Genomic DNA, 18,986 nt, shown 5'->3' on the forward strand with positions numbered 1-18,986 from the left:
GAGGATTGAATTTTGGATTTGATTCAAGAGATGAGATTGCAACCACAGCCGCAAAGTCAGTATTGCTGACACCATGGTTAGCGTATTTGAGACTAACTGGGTTTATGTTTGATTATTTCAATTTCAGATTCAAGGTATACTTAAGTCAATTAAACCATTTATATTAAACCATTAAAATATACGGCTGTATTTTAGGCATAGCCTAGGAATGATTATTTCAACCATAACTGGAATAATTCTTGAAATGTTTCATTGTTATACAAACATTTCTTTTTGATTTTATCTTCAAAAATCTACAGAGATCCTGAAAAGCTGGCACAACTGAAGCATTCTTCTTGTGAGAATGAGCATTTTTCAATTATATTTTTCGCAGTTTGTAACTATAACAGGAATTTAAAGCTTCCTTGAGTCTGTATGTGTCGTCTTCTTATAGGCTCTCCCTAATCCTATGACGATAAAGATTTGGCATACAGCCATTGTTACCTACACAGTTTTTGTAACCTAAAAACACTTTGCTCAAGTTTTCAAATATCATGAAGAAAAAGATTTGAATTTATAATTTGCATTACTGCTAACGATGCATTTCAAAATACTGGGTTGCAGGTATTGGACTAGGAGCTATTATGTAAACTGGGTATGTTCTCTTCAGAAAAGAGAAGACTCAGCAGGGCTATGACAGCTGTTTTAAGATTCTAATGTACAAGATCACCAACAAATTAGTTCACTTGTTCAGCATACTGACACCAAAAGACACCTCATTTAAAGAGGAATAAAATTTAAAACAAATCCACGGAAATACATTTCAGTGAACGTTCTGATGATGTACAAGTCACATAGGAATACAATGTAGGAAAGTAGTAGTAATTCATTTAAATATAAATCAATTGATTTCTTTCAAAAGTTGGCATTTTGTGTTAATTACATTCTTGATCAGTAGGGGAATCAAGGGTTATGGGGAAAGGGCAGGAAAACAAATGTGATGAGTGTCGGATCAATGATATTCCTATTAAAAAGCAAAACACTTTCAAATGACCAAATGGTTTACTCCTATTCCTATTCATTTTCCTTTTGGCGGTGCAGTATTTCAAGTATTTTGACAGGCAATATGATAAATGTAACATGTTTAGGAGAACCTAAATCCCAAAACAATTTACCACTGGAGTTTTCTGCTAGCCACAAATGCAACTGCCCTGGACAATTTTTTTGTTATAATTACACAGAAATTCTATTCTGATTACATCATGAAACTACCAAAATGGAGGAAGGAGTACTAGCTGGACATTTTTTGAAAAACTCAATTCCTTCATTCTTATTTTCCCCACAGTTCTGCTTTTTAGTGCTTGCAATGACGTGACTTTGCCAGTGTTTGGGAGAGGGAGGAGAGATGTAGGGGCAAGAAACTAATAGAGAAGTCAGTGAATATGTTGCCATCAATCTTCATTACCTAGACTACAATATGATGCAATGATGAACGTTACATCAGAAAAAGTGATGTCTATTAAGAATTAAGAATTGTCATTCTATAATACTTCCAATAAAATTGAATACAGCAACTTTTACATTTTTCTTCTACAACACATTGGCCAATGGCTCTTAATGTTTCAGTGTTAAGTGCAGAGTTGAGTGTTTCCTATTCTAATTTCTGTTGAAATTTTAGATTACTTTTTGCATCTCAAACATAAAAAATACAATGTATTTGGAAATGCTTCACCATCACATGGCTGCTCAAAATGTCTATCTTTCAATATCAATAAATTGTGCATTAAAGTTATCTAAAATACATCAGTTACACAAAAGGTTTTGACAATGTACATCATACACCAACTGTCACACTTGTATAAAACACCAAATGCCAAATGAAAATTAATTCAAGAGGATATGTACTAAAGGAAAAAAACACATTTAACCAACTTTGATACAGTCTCATGAACTTATGAGCTGTTAATTGACATTAAGACTCACCTGGACGACTCTCTCACAGAAGCAGAGTAGCTGACAGAAAAGGATTGTTGCTAAATTTCACAGTTCACGTATCTCAGCGTAACATTTTTTATTCTTGATCCAAAACAAAGATCTTGAAAACGCCTGAAGACCATCATCAAGCTCGCACATGACTCAAGCACAAGCGCAGGATGTCAGCAGACAAACACTGATAGAAAAGCTTTGAGGACGATGTGTTATGACAAATCTGGGAAGGTCACAGATTATCAGGTCTTTGGAAATTTACTAATAAATTCACAAGAAACAATAAATACTTTTATATAGAAACCAAAGAACTGCAGATGTTGGAAACCTGAAATTAAACAGCAGTTGCTGGAGAAACTCAGCAGGTCTGGCAACATCTGTGGAGAGAAAGCAGAGTTAAAGTTTCAAATCCAGTGACTCTTCTTCAGAAATGATTGTAGCTAAGAAAAGGTTGGTATACAGGGGAATCTAGATTATCCGAATACCAATTATCCGAAAATCGGATTATCCGCAGGAGATCTCGAGGTCCTGATAGAAACATTGCAAAGATGTGTGTCCAACACTGATCGCGTCTTTTGTTTACACTGATTAAAAGTGCTGCTGAGAACAATCCTGGACTGATGGGAGCGCAGACACTATCTCTAAATGACTGACCTCCCACTCTCCTTTCCTTGGAGTTCTACACAGGGGTGTACCCTAAACCCTCCTTCCCCAGATAATCTCTCCAACAGTGTGCAATAAAAAGGTGTGGGTGGGTGGGTGTATGCATACGCACACGCTATTTGGAGACTCACCGCCCAAAAGGCAGCAGTAGCAGTAGTCTTGTTGTTAGTGTCCAGTCTGGCTACCCTGGTGGGGGTGGGTCCACACGATGATGGGGCAGGGAGCAGGCAGGGGTGGTGTTGGGGGCAGACAGCAGTGTTGGACAGGGAGCAGTGTTGGATGGGGTTGGGGGGCAGGCGAGGTATTGGAAAGGAGCTCATGCACGCTGTGATGCAGCCTTATTTCCTGAACAGGGAGCAGACTTTATAGAAAAGTCCGCGCCCCAGATGAATCGATTAACCGAATAATCAAGATTCAAGAGATGGTAGGTAGGTAGGTACATAACAGCAACTGGGCAGACAAGCAAATGAATAATGGTCAGTCTGGGAGAATCAATAGCTGCTAATGGGCTCCATAAGTACCAGAGAAGCACTGCTGCATGGGTTGGGGGAAGGACATGGAAGAAAGTGCGCAGGCCCTAAAAATTACTGAACTTGATATCGAGTCCTGAAGGCTGCAGAGTCCCCAAATAGAAAATGAGGTTCCATTCTTCCAGCCTGCACTGAGCTTTGCTGCAGAGCAGCAAGCCTGCAACAGGAATGTTGACTAGGGTGAGATGAAGTGTTGAAATGCAGGCAACCAGTAGGTCAAGTCATTTTTGTGTACAGTATGTAAGTGTTACTGCAAAGCGGTCACCCAGTCTGCATTTCGTGTCCCCAAAGTAGAGACCAGATGATGAGCAGCAAATACAGAAGACTAGATTGAGTGAAGGGAGTCTAAAACTATAGGGCATACGTTTAAAGGAGAGAGAGAGAGAAAAAGGGCAACTTTTTCAGAGGGTGGTGGATGTATGGAATGTGCTGCCATAGGAAGTGGTGGAGCCTGGTACAATTATAACATTTAAAAGGCATCAGGATGGGTACATGATGAGGAAGGGTTTAGAGGGCTATGGGCCAAATGCTAACAAATGGGATTCGATCAGTTTGGGAAATTTGATCAGTGTGGACGATTTGGACCAGAAGGTCTGTTTCCATGCTGTGTAACTATATAAATCATTGGTATACTTGGAAGGTGTGTATGGGACTTTAGGAAGGGAGGAAGGAGGAAGTAAAAAGGGGAAGGTATTACAGCTTCCGAGTTTGTATGGAAAGTGCCAAGAATTCGTAGGGATGAGTGAGGAGCGGAGAAGAAGTGGACCACAGTGTTCCGGAGGGAACTGTCCCTGCGCGCTGACTAGGGATGGAAGGACAATGTGTGTCTGGTTGTGGCATCCTGCTGGAGGTGGCAGAAATAGCAGCTTTAGATGTGGATGCTTGTGTGGTATGAAATACGAGGGACCCTATCGGAGGAAACAGAAGGGGTATGGGGAGAAGTGCAGGAGATGGTTGGACACAGTGGATATTTCGGAGGCCCCCTTGTAAAAGCTGGCATCAGAACAGATGTAACAAAGACAGAGAAACTGAAAGAAGGGAACGGAGCCTTTACAGGAGGTTAGGTGTGAAGATATATTGTCCAGGGAACTGTGGGAGTCAACGGGTTTGTAGTGGATATTGGTCGCCAGCCTATCCCCAGAAACGGAAACAGAGATGTTGAGAAAGGGGAGGGAGGTGATCAGAGATGGAACAGGTGAAGGTGAGAGCAGGGTGGAAATTAGAAGCAAAATTTATAAATTTTTTCAATACCAGATGAGAGAGGAAAACAGCACTGACGACTTCATCAATATACCAGAGAAAGAGTTGTGGGGAAGGACCAGAGTATGAGTAGAACAAGGAATGTTCCACGTATCTCACAAAAAATAGATAGGTAAAAACAGGGCCCACAATCACACCTTTAATCAAAGAAAAAAGAGGAGGAGGAGGAGTTAATTCTTTATTTGGTGCCTAAACTATATAAAACAGCAGAGAAAATAAAAAGAATTAGGCCATTTAAGCCTTTACTAATGGTTACCCAAATCACTTTCTTGCACTATCCTTATAATTCTCCACTATCTAAAAATCTACTGTGCTCTAACGCCTGAACAGAAAATTCAAAGATTGACAGCAATTTGAATGAGGAAATGTTGCCTGATTGCAAGACTAAATGCTGACCCATTATTCCAAGATCATGAAACCTATTTCCACACTCTGTAGTCAGGGAAACATATTTTACAGCATCCATGCTGTCTCGCTCCCTAAGAGCTGTACACAGTAATTCAATCAGAACACCACTGATTCTCTAAACTCCAAGGAATATGACACAAACACAAAGAATACAGGAGTAACACAGAAGATCTGGCACCATCTGTGGAGACAGAAAGAGTTAACGCTTCAAAGTGTGGTATTACAGCTAAGGTTACTTCTTTCAAATCTTGATCACTGCATTCCCTGTTCACACCGCAGCTTCCATTATATTGGCAAGACCAAACATAGACCGGGTGACCATTTAGTGAAACACCTTCACTCTGTCCACAGAAAGTCCCCAACCTCCCGGTTTCTTGTCTTTTCAATAAACCACCTTGATTCTCATGTCAAGATTTCTGTCCTGGGCCAGTTGCAAAGATCCAATAAAGCACAATGCAAGCTCAAGGAACACCACCTCATTTGCTGCTGAGGCATTCTATAGGCTTGAGTTCTCACTGAATTCAATAAGTTCAGAAACTAAATGTTTTGCTTTATTCCACTAACCTCACCACAGTCACATTTGTGTCTTGTTTACTTTGCACTCATCACAAAGACCAAAGACCAATTCTCTTCCTTTCACACCTCAATTTACATTTTTTTCCCCTTACTTCACCGTACACAATCCAGTTGGCTTTTACATTTGGTCTCTATGCCATCTGCCTCTTGCTCCTCCTCTCCCTGTCAAAAAAGTTTTAAAAATTTTTATTCTCCAACAATTCAGTCCTACAGAATAATCATACCACACTCAAAATACTGGAGAGAAACAGAGTCAAAGATGCAGACAGGTCTTCTGCATTTATCCAGCATAGAGTGCTTGCTTCAGATTTCCAGCATACGCAATATTTTGCCTTTACTCCAGAGAATGAGTTTAGTCTATTCAGTCTGAACTCACAGGTCAATCCACTCATTCCAGGAACCAACTTAGAAAACCTTTGCTGCATTTCCTCTATGACAATATGCTCTTCTTTGAGTAATAAGGTTGAGAAGGAACAGTTTACTATGATCAGTCAAAGAAGGCTATCTGTGACTTAAGAGACGCAAACCAGATATCGTAAATGAATCTAGTCCCATTTGCCAACATTCAGCCCACGTGTCTTTAAACCCTTCTTATTCATACACCCACCCAGATAACGTTTAAGTATTGCAATTGTAGCAGCCTCCACCACCTCCTCTGGTAGTTGATATGCACATCACCCTCTGCATGAAAACGTTGCCCCATAGGTCCCTTTCAAATCTTTCCACTCTCACCTTAAACCTCTGCTAGCTTGTTTTGGGCATCGCTACCTTGGGGAAGAAACCTTTTTCACCCTATCTATGCCTATTATGGTGTTACCAACCTCTGTAATGGCACCCTTCAGCCTCCAACACTCTAGGGAAAATAGCCCCAGCCTATCAGCCTCTCCCTATAGCTCAAACCCTCCAACCTTGACAACATCCTTGTAAACCTTTTCAGAAGCTTTTCAACTGTCACAAGCATCCTTCCTGTATGCAGAGAGACCAGAATTGAATGCAGTATTCCAAAAGTGGCCTAACCAATGTCCTGTACTACAATGTTAAAAAAATAAATGGCACTCTCTCTGAACATTAATGTAATATTAAAGGATTAAACCGCACTGTCTTTGGGTGAGAATGACAGCCATGAAAGAATGCGGATGACTATCCATTGTAATTTACACTTCACCACCACTCAATTGAGAAATCCGAATTCTTGGATAAGGGCAGCTAAATACTTCACAAAACCGACGAGACTTCCACCCTTCTGGAGATGCTTCAGATGGAGGATACCAGCACATCTGAGCATGCAGTGCAGCAGTAGGCCAGGCGAACGCAGTATTCTTTGCTGCTTCTGCTCCAACTCTGCTGTTAAATGAAACAAAGCCAACTGGCTGTTGTGATATTAGCTTGATCAGTGAACCTCCATATCCCTCAATGATTGAAAGAGAAGGTAAAGCTTACATGGTTTAATGGCCATAGGAAGGCCACTGGCAAAAAGCATACCAACCTGCTCTTCACTGTTTTTTTTTTCTGTGAACAAGCAACCAAATTTATTAAACACAGGATAGTACAAGCTTTCTGGAGGAACCTTCAACACACACCTTGCAGAGCTTACGGGGTCATGGCAAAAAGCTCTGAATAAAAGAAAACAGTTAAAGTTTATTCAAACTTGTACAATCAAGGTGACCCCCTCTGACCCACAGCATCCACCCTCCCTCGCACGAATGCGAGGTGGAATCAAAGTGAGGCACTCAACAAAAAAAAAAAGCACATCTCCTTTATGCAGGTCAGCTGCAATGCTCACAGATACTCTGGCCGCTACCCCACAGTCACAGGCCACTCAAGCCAACCCCCAGTTACTCACAGTCACATTACCCCAGGTACAATGGCAGGTTGAATGGAGAGTTTTGGTGCTGGAAAAACACAGCAGGTCAGGCAGCATCTGAGGAGCAGGACATAGAACATAGAGTACAGCACAGAACAGCCCTTCGGCCCACAATGTTGTGCCGAGGATTATTCCTCATCTAAAATAAAATAACCTAACATATACACCCCTCAATTCACTACTGTCCATGTGCATGTCCAGCAGTCGCTTAAACGTCTCCAATGACTCTGCTTCCACCACCACCGCTGTGAATGCATGAATGTGTTGCCACTGCTCTGCGTAAAGAACCTACCTCTAACGTCTCCTCTTTTCCTTCCTCCTAACACCTTAAAGCTAGGGCCCCTCGAGCCAGTCAATCCCGCTCTGGAGAAAAGTCTCTGGCTCTTGACTCTATCCATGCCTCTCATTATCTTGCATATCTCGATCAGATCACTCTCTTCCTCCTTCTCTCCAGAGAAAAATCCGAGCTTAGTCAACCTGTCTTCGTAAGACAGACCCTCCAGTCCAGACAGTATCCTGGTAAACCTTCTTTGCACCCTCTCCAAAGCCTCCGTATCTTTCCTATAATTGGGCGAACAGAACTGGACACAATATTCCAGGTGTGGTCTCACCAGGGTCTTGTAGAGCTGCAGCAAAACCTCACAGCTCTTAAACCCAATCCCCCTGTTAATGAAAGCCAAAACACCATATGCTTTCTTAACAACCCTATCTACTTGGATGGCAACTTTGAGGGATCTATGCACTTGAACACCAAAATCCCTTTGTGCTTCCACACTGCTAAGAATCCTGTCTTTAATCCTTTATTCAGCATTCAAGTTCGACCTTCCAAAATGCATCTCGTTGCATTTATCCAAGTTGAACTCCATCTGCCGTTTCTCAGCCCAGCTCTGCATCCTGTCTATGTCGCGCTGCAGCCTGCAATAGCCCTCAATACTATCAACAGCACCTCCAACTTTGTGCCATTGGCAAATTTACGAACCCACTCCTCAACTTCCGCATCCAAGCCATTTACAAAAACCACAAAACAGCAGAGTACCAAGAACGGAGCCCTGCCGGACGCAATTCACCACTGACCTCCAGGCAGAATACTTGCCATCTACAACTACTCTCTGCCTTCTGTCAGCCAACCAAATCTCCCTGTATTGCTTACCTCCTGACCTTATGATTGAGCCTACCATGGAGAACCTTATCAAATGCCTTGCTGAAGTCCATATACACTGCTCGACCTGTGTCATCACCTCCTCAAAGAACTCAATAAGATGTGTGATGCATGACCTGCCCCTCACAAAGCCATGCTGACTGCCTTTAATCACACTATGCTTTTCCAAATAGTCATAAATCCTATACCTCAATTCTTTCCAAAACCTTGCTGACCACAGATGTAAGACGGACAGGTCTGTAATTGCCAGGGATTTCCCTATTCCCCTTCTTGAAAGGAAGAACAACATTCGTCTCCTTCCAGTCATCTGGTACGACTCCCATGGAGAGTGAGGTAGCAAAGATCTTCGCCAGCAGCTTAGCAACCCCCTTTCTCGCTTCCCGGAGCAACCTAGAATAAATCTGGTTTGGCCATGGAGATGTATCAAATCTTAATGTTTGCCAAAATTTCCAGCACATCAACTTCAATCTTGATCTGTTCAAGCCTGTTTGCTAGCTCCTCAAAGGTTTTCATTCACAACAAGATCCCTTTCCTTAATGAAAACTGAAGCTTCCCCTATCTGCTCAGACTCCACGCACAAGTTCCCTTCACTGTCCACTAAATCACCAATTCTGGTATCATCTGTAAACTCACTGACCATACTTATTATGGATAAAAGCCATTTTGGTACAATGGAATTCTTAGTTGAACATAGTCTTAAAAAAACATGAAAGCTACATATATTTCTACATTGTGTTTCAGAACATGTTATTCAGTTACTGCATAACATCTTTTATAATGGATTCTGAAAAGTATAGTAAACTTGTTAATATTACATATTGTCATACTTACAGTTGTAGTATAAACAAAATGTCAGTCATATATCTCTGATCAGACTTTTTGAACAGATAAAAATAGCACTTTTCAACCATCAAATTACTGCACTGAAGCTTCAGGCTTGATTAGATGAAGTCACTTCATTGGTGTTTGGAGTTTATGACCTTTTCACTGAAGGGAAAGTAGGACTACTGAGACAAGGTGGCATTTTAGAGTGAACAAAATTTTGGTGATACATGATTTACTAAAATTTGAGTGCATTATACTGCTAATCTATTACCATAATTTTGTATTAATTTGAGACGTCATTTCAGCGGTGCTGTCCAGTCTCCAACATTTTTTAGATAAAGCATCACTGTATACAGACTACACAGTCACTAAACACATATTGGCCAAGTTAGTAATTTTCTGGGATGAGTATTGGAAGAAGAGGGGATTGTTTATGGAGATGGAAAATCACAGAGTCATAGAGACGTATGGCACGGAAACAGACCCTTCGGTCCAACTTGTCCGTGTCAACCAGATATCCCAACACAATCGAGTCCCACCTGCCAGCACCCGACCCATTTCCCTCCAAACTCTTCCTATTCATATACCCATCCAGATGCCTTTTAAATTTTGCAATTGTACTAGCCTCCACCACATCCTCTGGCAGCTCATTCCATACACGTACCACCCTCTGTGTGAAAAAGTTGCCCCTTAGGTCTCTATTAGATCTTTCCCCTCTCACCCTAAACCTATACCCTCTAGTTCTGGACTCCCTGAACTCAGGGAAGAGACTTTGTCTATTTATCCTATCCATGCCCCTCATGATTTTCGAAACTTCAATAAAAGGTCATCCCTCAGCCTCCAGGGAAAACAGTCCCAGCCTATTCAACCTCTCCCTATAGCTCAAATCCTCCAACCCTGGCAACATCCTTGTAAATCTTTTCTGAACCCTTTCAAGTTTCACAACATCTTTCCGATAGGAAGGAGACTAGAACTGCACATATACATTCCAAAAGTGGTCTAATCAACGTCCTGTACAGCCGCAACATGACCTTCCAACTCATGTACTCAATACTCTGACCAATAAAAGAAAAGCATACCATCGCCTTCTTCACTATGCAATCTACTTGTGACTCTACTTTCGAGGAGCTATGAACCTGTATTCCAAGGTGTGACTCTACTTTCGAGGAGCTATGAACCTGTATTCCAAGGTCTCTTCGTTCAGCAACACTCCCTAGGACCTTGCTATTAAGTGTAGAAGTCCTGCTAAGATTTGCTTTCTCACAACTATCTAAATTAAACTTCATGATGATTTTTAGTATAAATCGCAACCACTCAAATGATTCAGCAATTTATTCAATGAGTGGCTCAGCCATTGTGATAACAAAAGGAGCTGTATTTAATCTTTAATATTTTCTAAGTCAACTAACCTCAACCACAGAGGGAGTAGTAGTGCTCCAACTTATTCTGGAGTTGCTAATTTAGGGAACAGGGCATAAAATGGATTGCACGTGCAATCCAGCAACACCTGATGGCAGTGTATATACAGGAACAGGAGATCAACTGTTATGATCCAACAGCTGAATAGCCTATCAAGATTCTTGGTCAGGCGATTATGGTACCTTAGGTCAGCCAACGTGAATAAAGTCATACTTTGGCCAGTGGACAAGATAATGTCAAAACTTTAAATTCTGGACATATAAACCACCAGAAAATATTCAATAGAATCTCTGAAAAAAGACTGTTAGCTAAAGCTGAAGTCCAGAAAATGGAGGGCAAGTAACTGAACTTATTAGGCTGACTGTCAGGAGATGAGACAAGATAGCTAATGGGCGGAATATGATTACCAGCACCTAAAGAGGTCTGGAGTCTCAACAATTGCCCATAATTATTATTTACATAGATGTGAGAATAGGAAGTCAGGTGACTAGATTTGTTGATAGGACAAAACAAACTCGGCAGCAGCGTCGATGGAAGTGTCAAGTTACAAATAAATATTAAGTTAAATGAATAGATGAAACAGCTGCAAATATACTTCAATGCAGCCAAGTGTAACATCATCCACTTTGAACCTAAAAGATAGACCACTGTAATTTCTAAAATGATAGAAAAGGTAGAAAACTTAGGTGGTCCAGGTACAAAATGGTGAATTTTGGCTAATGGAATTTTGTCCTTTATACATAGAGGCCTAGAATACAAGGGGCTTAAAGTCACTCTACTTTCAAGAAAAGCTCAGTTTACATCATATCTGGAGTACTATGTTCAGTTCTGGAGACCACATTGGAGGAAGGATATACAGAATGTAGCTCAGACTGACTGGAATTATTTCTAAACTCCAAAGACTTACTTACAAGAAAAGATTTTACAAGCAAAGGTTGTATTTGCTGGAATTTGGAAGTTAAAGCAATGATTTGATCTGCATTTCTAAGATAGTAAAAGGAATAGATAAAGAAGAAACACAAGCTATTTCCATAAGTTGGGGAGCATACAGCTCATGGAAATGTTTTTAAATAATACAACCAAAGCATTAACAAGTAAAGTTAGGAATCACTTCTACAAATATAGTGCTCAGGAGTTAGGTCACAGGTCAGCCATGATCTCTGACTAGTGGAACAGGCTTAAAAAAGTGCTGGATAGCCTACTACAGTTCAACGTAACCCCTCAAGCATGTTCTGCTATTCAAATATAATTGTGGCTGCTCTTTCTTGGCTGCGTATTCTTTCATGCATTGCCAAATAAAAATTGTATTGATCTCATTTAAAATTATTAAACTGCCATCTGCTGCAATTTGGGGGAAAGAGTGTTCGATAATTTTGCCACCATTTACTTGAAGTATTTGCTAACCCCTCTCCTGAATGGCCTAAGGCATTCATTTAAAACTGAGGGCGCAAGGAATTTCTTCTCTCATGGGAATCAACGTCTGGAATTCAATACACCAGAAAATTGTGGCGGCAAGATCATTGGACCTATTTAAGTAAGAAAATTATAGGTTTTTGAAATAATCAAAGAGATGAGGGTTATAAAGGAGCCAGCACAAAAGAGGAGTGGAGGCCAAAAGCAGATAAGCCATGAAGTCATAGAGCAATGGGCAGGTTGGAGTGGCCAAATGGCCCAGTTCGCTCCTGATCGTTATGTTCTAAATCTGAATTTTAGCTTATCCCCCTTGTCTGTGAAAAAGTTGCCATCTATCAACCTGATCAATTCCTTTCAAAACCTTACAACTCTCAATGAAAACACCTTTCAACCTTCTAATTTGGCAGCAAGTACAAGCCTAGTTTACATAACTGTTCCTCACAATTTAATATTCGGAGCCATGGTATCATTCCAGTGAATCCGCACTGCACATTTTCCAAGACCATATATCCTTTCTAAAGTGCAAGACCTAGACTTACACATCCTAATCAGGGCTTTTTCATAAAGAAAATAGCTGCAGCAAAAAAAAACTCTCTTCTCCCTTACAGTCTAGGCTTTTAGTTAGAAAGTCTAGAATCCATGAGCCTGTGTGATCAATTTTTGTGCTCAACCTTAACACTTGTGAGCAAAAAACATTAAAAGAGACAGACACCAAATTTCACCTAAACTTACAGTGCTCATAGTATGAATAAATACTTAGATTTGATTTGATCCAAATGAATGGCCTCAAACATATTTGTGTCAAAATCCATTTGTTACTGTATTGTCATATATGTATTTAGATCTCTCAATTTATCTTTATCCCACCATGAGCACTACCAAATGCCACTTTTTGGAAAAATTGGAAACAAGGCTCTTTATTTTCAAGGAGAAAGCGAGGGCTGCAGATGCTAGAGATCAGAGCTGAAAATGTGTTGAGGGGAAATGAGGAAACTGGAGAAATCTGAGTTCATCCCTTGTGGTTGGAGGGTTCCCAGGCAGAAGATGAGGCGCTCTTCCCCCAACCATCGTGTTGCCATGGTCTGGCGATGGAGGAGTCCAAGGACCCTCATGTCCTTGGTGGAGTGGGAGGGGGAGTTAAAGTGTTGGGCTATGGGGTGGTTGGGTTGGTGGGTCCGGGTGTCCCAGAGGTGTTCTCTGAAACGTTCCGCAAGTAGGCGGCCTGACCTGCTGCGCTTTTCCAGCAACACATTTTAAGGCTCTTTAATTTGCCAAGTAATTACAAATATCATGAACTGATGAGACCTTAGCACAGATTCTCACTTCCTTCCAATTTGAATATCTCTCTATTATCCCATTAACTTCTACTGCCTATCCAATCTCCTAACAAAGTCATTCATATCTTCCGCATTACATTCTGCGGACAGTTTCTTACATGGAGGTCTTCTACAAGTCCATGTAAACCCATTGACCTCCCATATTGTTTTTCACACTAAAAATGTTGCTGGACCTGCCTAATATTGAAAATTGCTGTGATATATTTCCCTCCCCTCCCCTATCAGCGTTCGGAAAAGACCACTCCCTCCGTGACTCCCTTGTCAGGTCCACACCCCCCACCAACCCAACCTCCACTCCCGGCACCTTCCCCTGCAACCGCAAGAAATGCAGTAAAAAATGAGTTTTTACTGTGGAGAAAGAAATGGATTCAAGAGAATGCAGAGAAATAAACTTTGATGCTTTAAAAACAGTTTACATTACAGAGGAGGACATTGAGGAGGGTTTAAGAGAATATAAAGATGGAGAAATCACTGGGACCTATTTAGCGTATTCCAGAAAGTTATGGAAAGTAAGGGAAGAAATTTCGAGACTCCTTACAGAAATATTTGTATCATCTTTAACTACAGGATAGGCACCTGATGACTGGTGACTAATGCTGTGTCTTTGTTTAAGAAAGGTCGTAGGGAGAAACTGGGGAACCATAGACCTGTGAGTCTGATGTCCGTTGTGGGTAAATTGTTGGAGGTGATTATAAAAAATAGGATTTATGGGCAGTTAGAGAGGCAAAAATTGATTAGGGATAGTCAGCAGGGTTTTGTGTACAGAAAATCATGCCTCACAAACTTGACTGAGTTTTTTGAGGAAGGTTATCAAAAAGATTGATTGATGGCAGAGCAGTTGATGCTGTTTATATGGATTTTAGTAAAGCCTTTGACAAGGTTCCACATGGCAGACTAATTAGTAAAATTAGGTCACATCGGATTCAGGGAGATCTTACCAACTGGATACATAATTGATTTAAGGAGACAGTAGTGGAGGAGGGTTGCTTTTCAGACTGTAGGCCTGTAACCAGCAGTGTTCCGCAGGGATCGGTTCTGGGTCTTCTTTTGTCGTTTATATAAATAATTTGGATGAGAATATAAAAGGCATGGTTACTAAGTTTGTGGATGACACCAAAAATGGTGGCATAGTAAACGGTGAAGGAGGTGTTGGAAGATTACAAAGAGATCTTGATCAAATAGTTTAATGGGCTGAAAAATGGCAGATGGAGTTCAATCTGAATAAATGTGAGATTTGCATTTTGGTTCAATAAACAAGGGTAGGGCTTTGGGTAATGTTGTACAGAGGGACATAGGGGTGCATTACATATAGACAGGGCATTTAAAAAAGGTGTTTGTCACTCTTGCCTTCAATGCTTAATCTTTTGAGTATAGAATTTGGGAAATCACGTTGCGGTTGTACAGGACAGTGGTGAGGCCTCTTCTGGAATACTGTGTCCACATACAGGAAGTATGTTAAGCTTAAGAGGGTTCATAAGAGATTTACCTGCATGTTGCTGGGTATGGAAGGTTTGAGTTATAAAGAAAGGCTGGGACATTTTTCCACTAGAGCTTAGGAGGTTGAGAGGTGACCTGACGGAAGTTTATAAAATAATGAGAGATATAGATAGAGTTAATGGCAGTTGTCTTTTTCCTAGGATGGGGAATTTCAAGACTGAGGGCACATTTTTAAGGTGAGAGGAGAGAGATTTAAAACAAAAATCATGAGGCAAATTTTCTTTTTTTTTTTTACAGAGTGCATTCATCACATGTGGAATGAAATTCCTGAGGAAGTGGTGGATACGGGTACAATTAGAACTTTTAAAAGACATTTGGATACATACATACAATGGGAAAGGTTTCAAGAGATATGGGCCAGGAGTAGGCAGATAGGACTAGTTTGGGATTATGCTCAGCATAATCCGATTATGTTGGACTGAAGGGTCTGTTTCCGTGTTATACGACTGTATGGCTCTCTCATTAAGGTCATATTTCTCAAAGCATAATTAGGAATTGCAATAACTTTCCCACAACCAATGTTAAACAGGCCTATAATTTTCTGGATTCTCTCTCACCGCTTTCAACTTATGGAGTTTCATTTCCAATTCTCAAATCGAAAGAAAGAATTCCTGAATGAAGAGAGCTCAGGAAGATCGATTTAGGAATCTACAATTTTTGTACTAACTTCCTTTGAATTTCTGGGTGGGAACCACCAATGTAAGGATCTGGCACTCTTCAATGAGAATATTACTTCTAATTACGTTCATTGATATCAGCTATCCAGATTCCAACCTAAAACACCTACATAAAAGGTAAACAGCAGGGCCTTGTCCTAAGGAACTGAAAACATTAAGCATATCCTTGCCACCTAATTAAAGCCTGTTGTTAGCAACTGATCACTTACATAATCCTTGGCTTGAGCAAGAAGCAGCACCAATAAAAATACTGAAATATCATGGAAACAAAAGACTGAAAATATGAATAAAGATAGAAAATGCTGGAAATGTTAAGATCAGGCAACAGCTGCACCAGTGACCTTCTTTTCTGGATGTAGGGTTGCTCGCTGAGCTGGAAGGTTTGTTTTCAGACATTTTGTCACCATATGAGGTAACATCATCAGTGAGCCCCCGAATGAAGCACAGATGGTATGGCCCGCTTTTATTTATGTGTTTAGGTTTCCTTGGGTTGGTGATGCCATTTCCTGTAGTGACGTCATTTGGTGTTCTTTTTCTCAGGGGTGGTAAATGGGATCCAAGTCAACATGTTTGTTGATAGAGTTCTAGTTGGAGTGCCATTTTTCTAGGAATTCTCATTATGTCTCTATTTGGCTTGTATTGAGTCTTTGAAATCTTTCAAAGATCTATACAGACAACAAGCAAAATTAATGATATTTACAAAATACCGTGCAAGAACTATAACAAACACTACATTGGACGAACAAGCAGAAAAATAGCCACCAGGATACATGAACATCAACTAACCACAAAAAGACATGACCCATTCTCACTAGTATCCTTACATACAGACGAGGAAGGACACCACTTCGACTGGGGCAACACACTCATCCTACGACAAGCCAAACAGAGACACGCACGAGAATTCCCAGAACCATGGCAATCCAACTGGAACTCGATCAACAAACAGAAACACATCGACTTGGATCCCATTTACCACCCCCTGAGAAAAGGGACAGCAAATGACGTCACCACAGGAAATGGTATCACTAGCCCAAGGAAATCTAAACACATCAATAGAAAGCGAGCCATACAACCACTACTTCACCCGGAGGCTCACTGATGATGTTACCTAGTATGGTGACAAAACGTCTGAAAATGAACCTTCCAGCTCAGCGAGCAAACCTACATCCAGAACCTCAACCTGAGCTACAAATCTTCTCAAAACTCACTTTTTCTTTTAACACCTCCACCAGATTAATTTTTTGTTTCTTGACTTTTTTTAAAAAAATCAACCTTCCAGCTCAGCGAGCAAACCTACATCCAGAACCTCAACCTGAGCTACAAATCTTCTCAAAACTCACTTTCTTTTAACACCTCCACCAGATTAATTTTTTGTTTCTTGACTTTTTTTAAAAAGTCAACTCTTTATCTTGTACCACCCTTCCTTTCATCATTTAACCTGCACTGTGGATGAATGGAAGACAGAACATTGCTTTAGCTCTTTGCACCCATCCACCACCTCTGTGCTTGTTTAAGACCTGAAATGTCTGTAACTATTCCCCCCCCCCACCCAAGTACTGACTTAATGCTTAAAGTCAATGACATTTTCTTTCTCTCCCCAAAGTTGCTACCAGGCCTACAGAGTATTTCCAGTATTCTCTGTTGTTATTTCACATTTGCAGCATCAGCAGTATTTTGCTCTTCTATTACTATAAATCATAACTGATTAAAAAGGGACTAGCTACAAACCAGTCTTGTTCAAATATTACAGTTCCAACTTCAAACCAAAAGTGACTTTATTCATACCATGTTAGTCAATGGATAAAATGATTTTCAGCACTATAACAATGTCAGGACTATATTAAGCTATGAATTCAATGAAGCTCACCAATAGAAACACACACATGCAATAATCTACTGAAAACATATGTTCTCACTGCTGCTTTAGAAGCAAAGAGAAGGGTCTGTTTCCATGTTGTATATCTCTGACTTGATGTTCCACAAGTTTACAGATATCATTAGCACTATAACTGCACACTATGTTGGCATTGACTTTAAAATCAAAGGATTAAAGAAGTTACTGACATTAAGTAACAGAAATGTCAATAAGAATACCAATAATACTCAATGTTTACAGAAGTTTTACCTCATCTCTTCTTCACTGTGTGCTGAAGCATAGAATGGATGAAAGTTGACATGCTAAGCAATTGCACAGGTATCATACACAAATACAATTGCCGTGGAACTACATGAGTTTCTTTCAAATACCGAACTAAATGTCATCCCTCACTCATGATTCAGTGGTAAGTCTAGAATATGATGCAGTACAGGGGCACATAAAATCAGGAAAGTGACAGAACATTAAATCAAATGTTAACAAAACATACAACACAATGCAAATTAACAACAGACATAATTATATTTGAGTCAAAACTGTCATCAAGTAATTATACCAAAATGATATTACATGCACATTCTACCTGAAGTGGTTCACACCTCAAACCTACAAAAGCCACCTGTCAATTGGTTTACAAAGAAAACTCCCATCCACACTGAAAAAAGCAGATTTCATCTCTACAGTTGATTATAGCTGATGGCACATTCGTAACAAAACATTATAATTAACACTGGATATTTTAAATCAAATTCAGCCAAGCCCAAACTATGCAAAATACCAACAAAAAGGCCAACATTTATAAAAAACATATGCTAGGATAAAGCAATGAAGTAAACATTGCGGAAGATGCAAAGGTGTATAGACACAAATACAGAGATTTATTTTAAATTATACTAGTGGTTTGCAACATCACTCAATGAATGAAGCATTTTTCTGCTCAAGACTAAAGCGCCGTTACTAGATCCAGGAAAATCAAGAGCAAAGGAGCAGCATCAATTTACACAAACTACACTCTGCACTACTCACTTTTTATATGTCTTCTCTTTCTTTCCTTTCGGCCTCCTCCTTCGAGCTTGAATGGCCAGGACTGACAAGGCAAGACGGGAAACAAGGAGAAATATATATATATTTTAAATATAGGTAGTTCTCAACAACCAAAAAAACCCCAAATACACCCAGGCAATCATGTAATATAAGGAGATTTGTTTCTATTTGTGATGTGTTCTTTTTCAAATAGAAAAGTGCTTGACGTTTAAATGGACAACTGGACGGTCGCGTTAATTTGTATTTTTTTTTCCTCACCTTTCCTGGAACTCATTTTCCAGCAGGATTGTCCTCGCGGAGCCGCGCGCAGGCGCAACCGTCAACTTCCCGGCGCTCGAGCGCAGGAAACTAGACAACCGGTACACAATTGACGTCACGTGCCTTCGATGGGGAGCTCGGAAGTTAAAGGGCCTGCAATATATATTTAAACATTGACGATGCGAAAAGACCCATTGCTCTGTTCGTGTGTG

General features: G+C 40.4%; 1 protein-coding gene across 4 annotated transcripts in view; it reads right to left on the bottom strand.

The window, feature by feature from the left end:
* LOC122561755 (SRSF protein kinase 2-like) overlaps positions 1-18,882 on the bottom strand; it is a 210,482-nt gene extending 191,600 nt beyond the window's left edge. For all 4 annotated transcript variants that reach the window (XM_043713868.1, XM_043713866.1, XM_043713867.1 and 1 more), the window contains exons 1-2: positions 18,775-18,882; positions 18,499-18,559 (exon numbers count right to left, since the gene is read on the bottom strand). In XM_043713868.1, coding sequence (XP_043569803.1) covers positions 18,499-18,559; positions 18,775-18,790 — 77 coding nt within the window. In that variant the 5' untranslated portion in view covers positions 18,791-18,882. The remainder of the gene's footprint in view (positions 1-18,498; positions 18,560-18,774) is intronic.
* Positions 18,883-18,986: the final 104 nt, after the last annotated feature.

The sequence above is a fragment of the Chiloscyllium plagiosum genome, chromosome 23 (genome assembly GCF_004010195.1).
Source record: "Chiloscyllium plagiosum isolate BGI_BamShark_2017 chromosome 23, ASM401019v2, whole genome shotgun sequence".
Lineage (NCBI taxonomy): Eukaryota > Metazoa > Chordata > Chondrichthyes > Orectolobiformes > Hemiscylliidae > Chiloscyllium > Chiloscyllium plagiosum.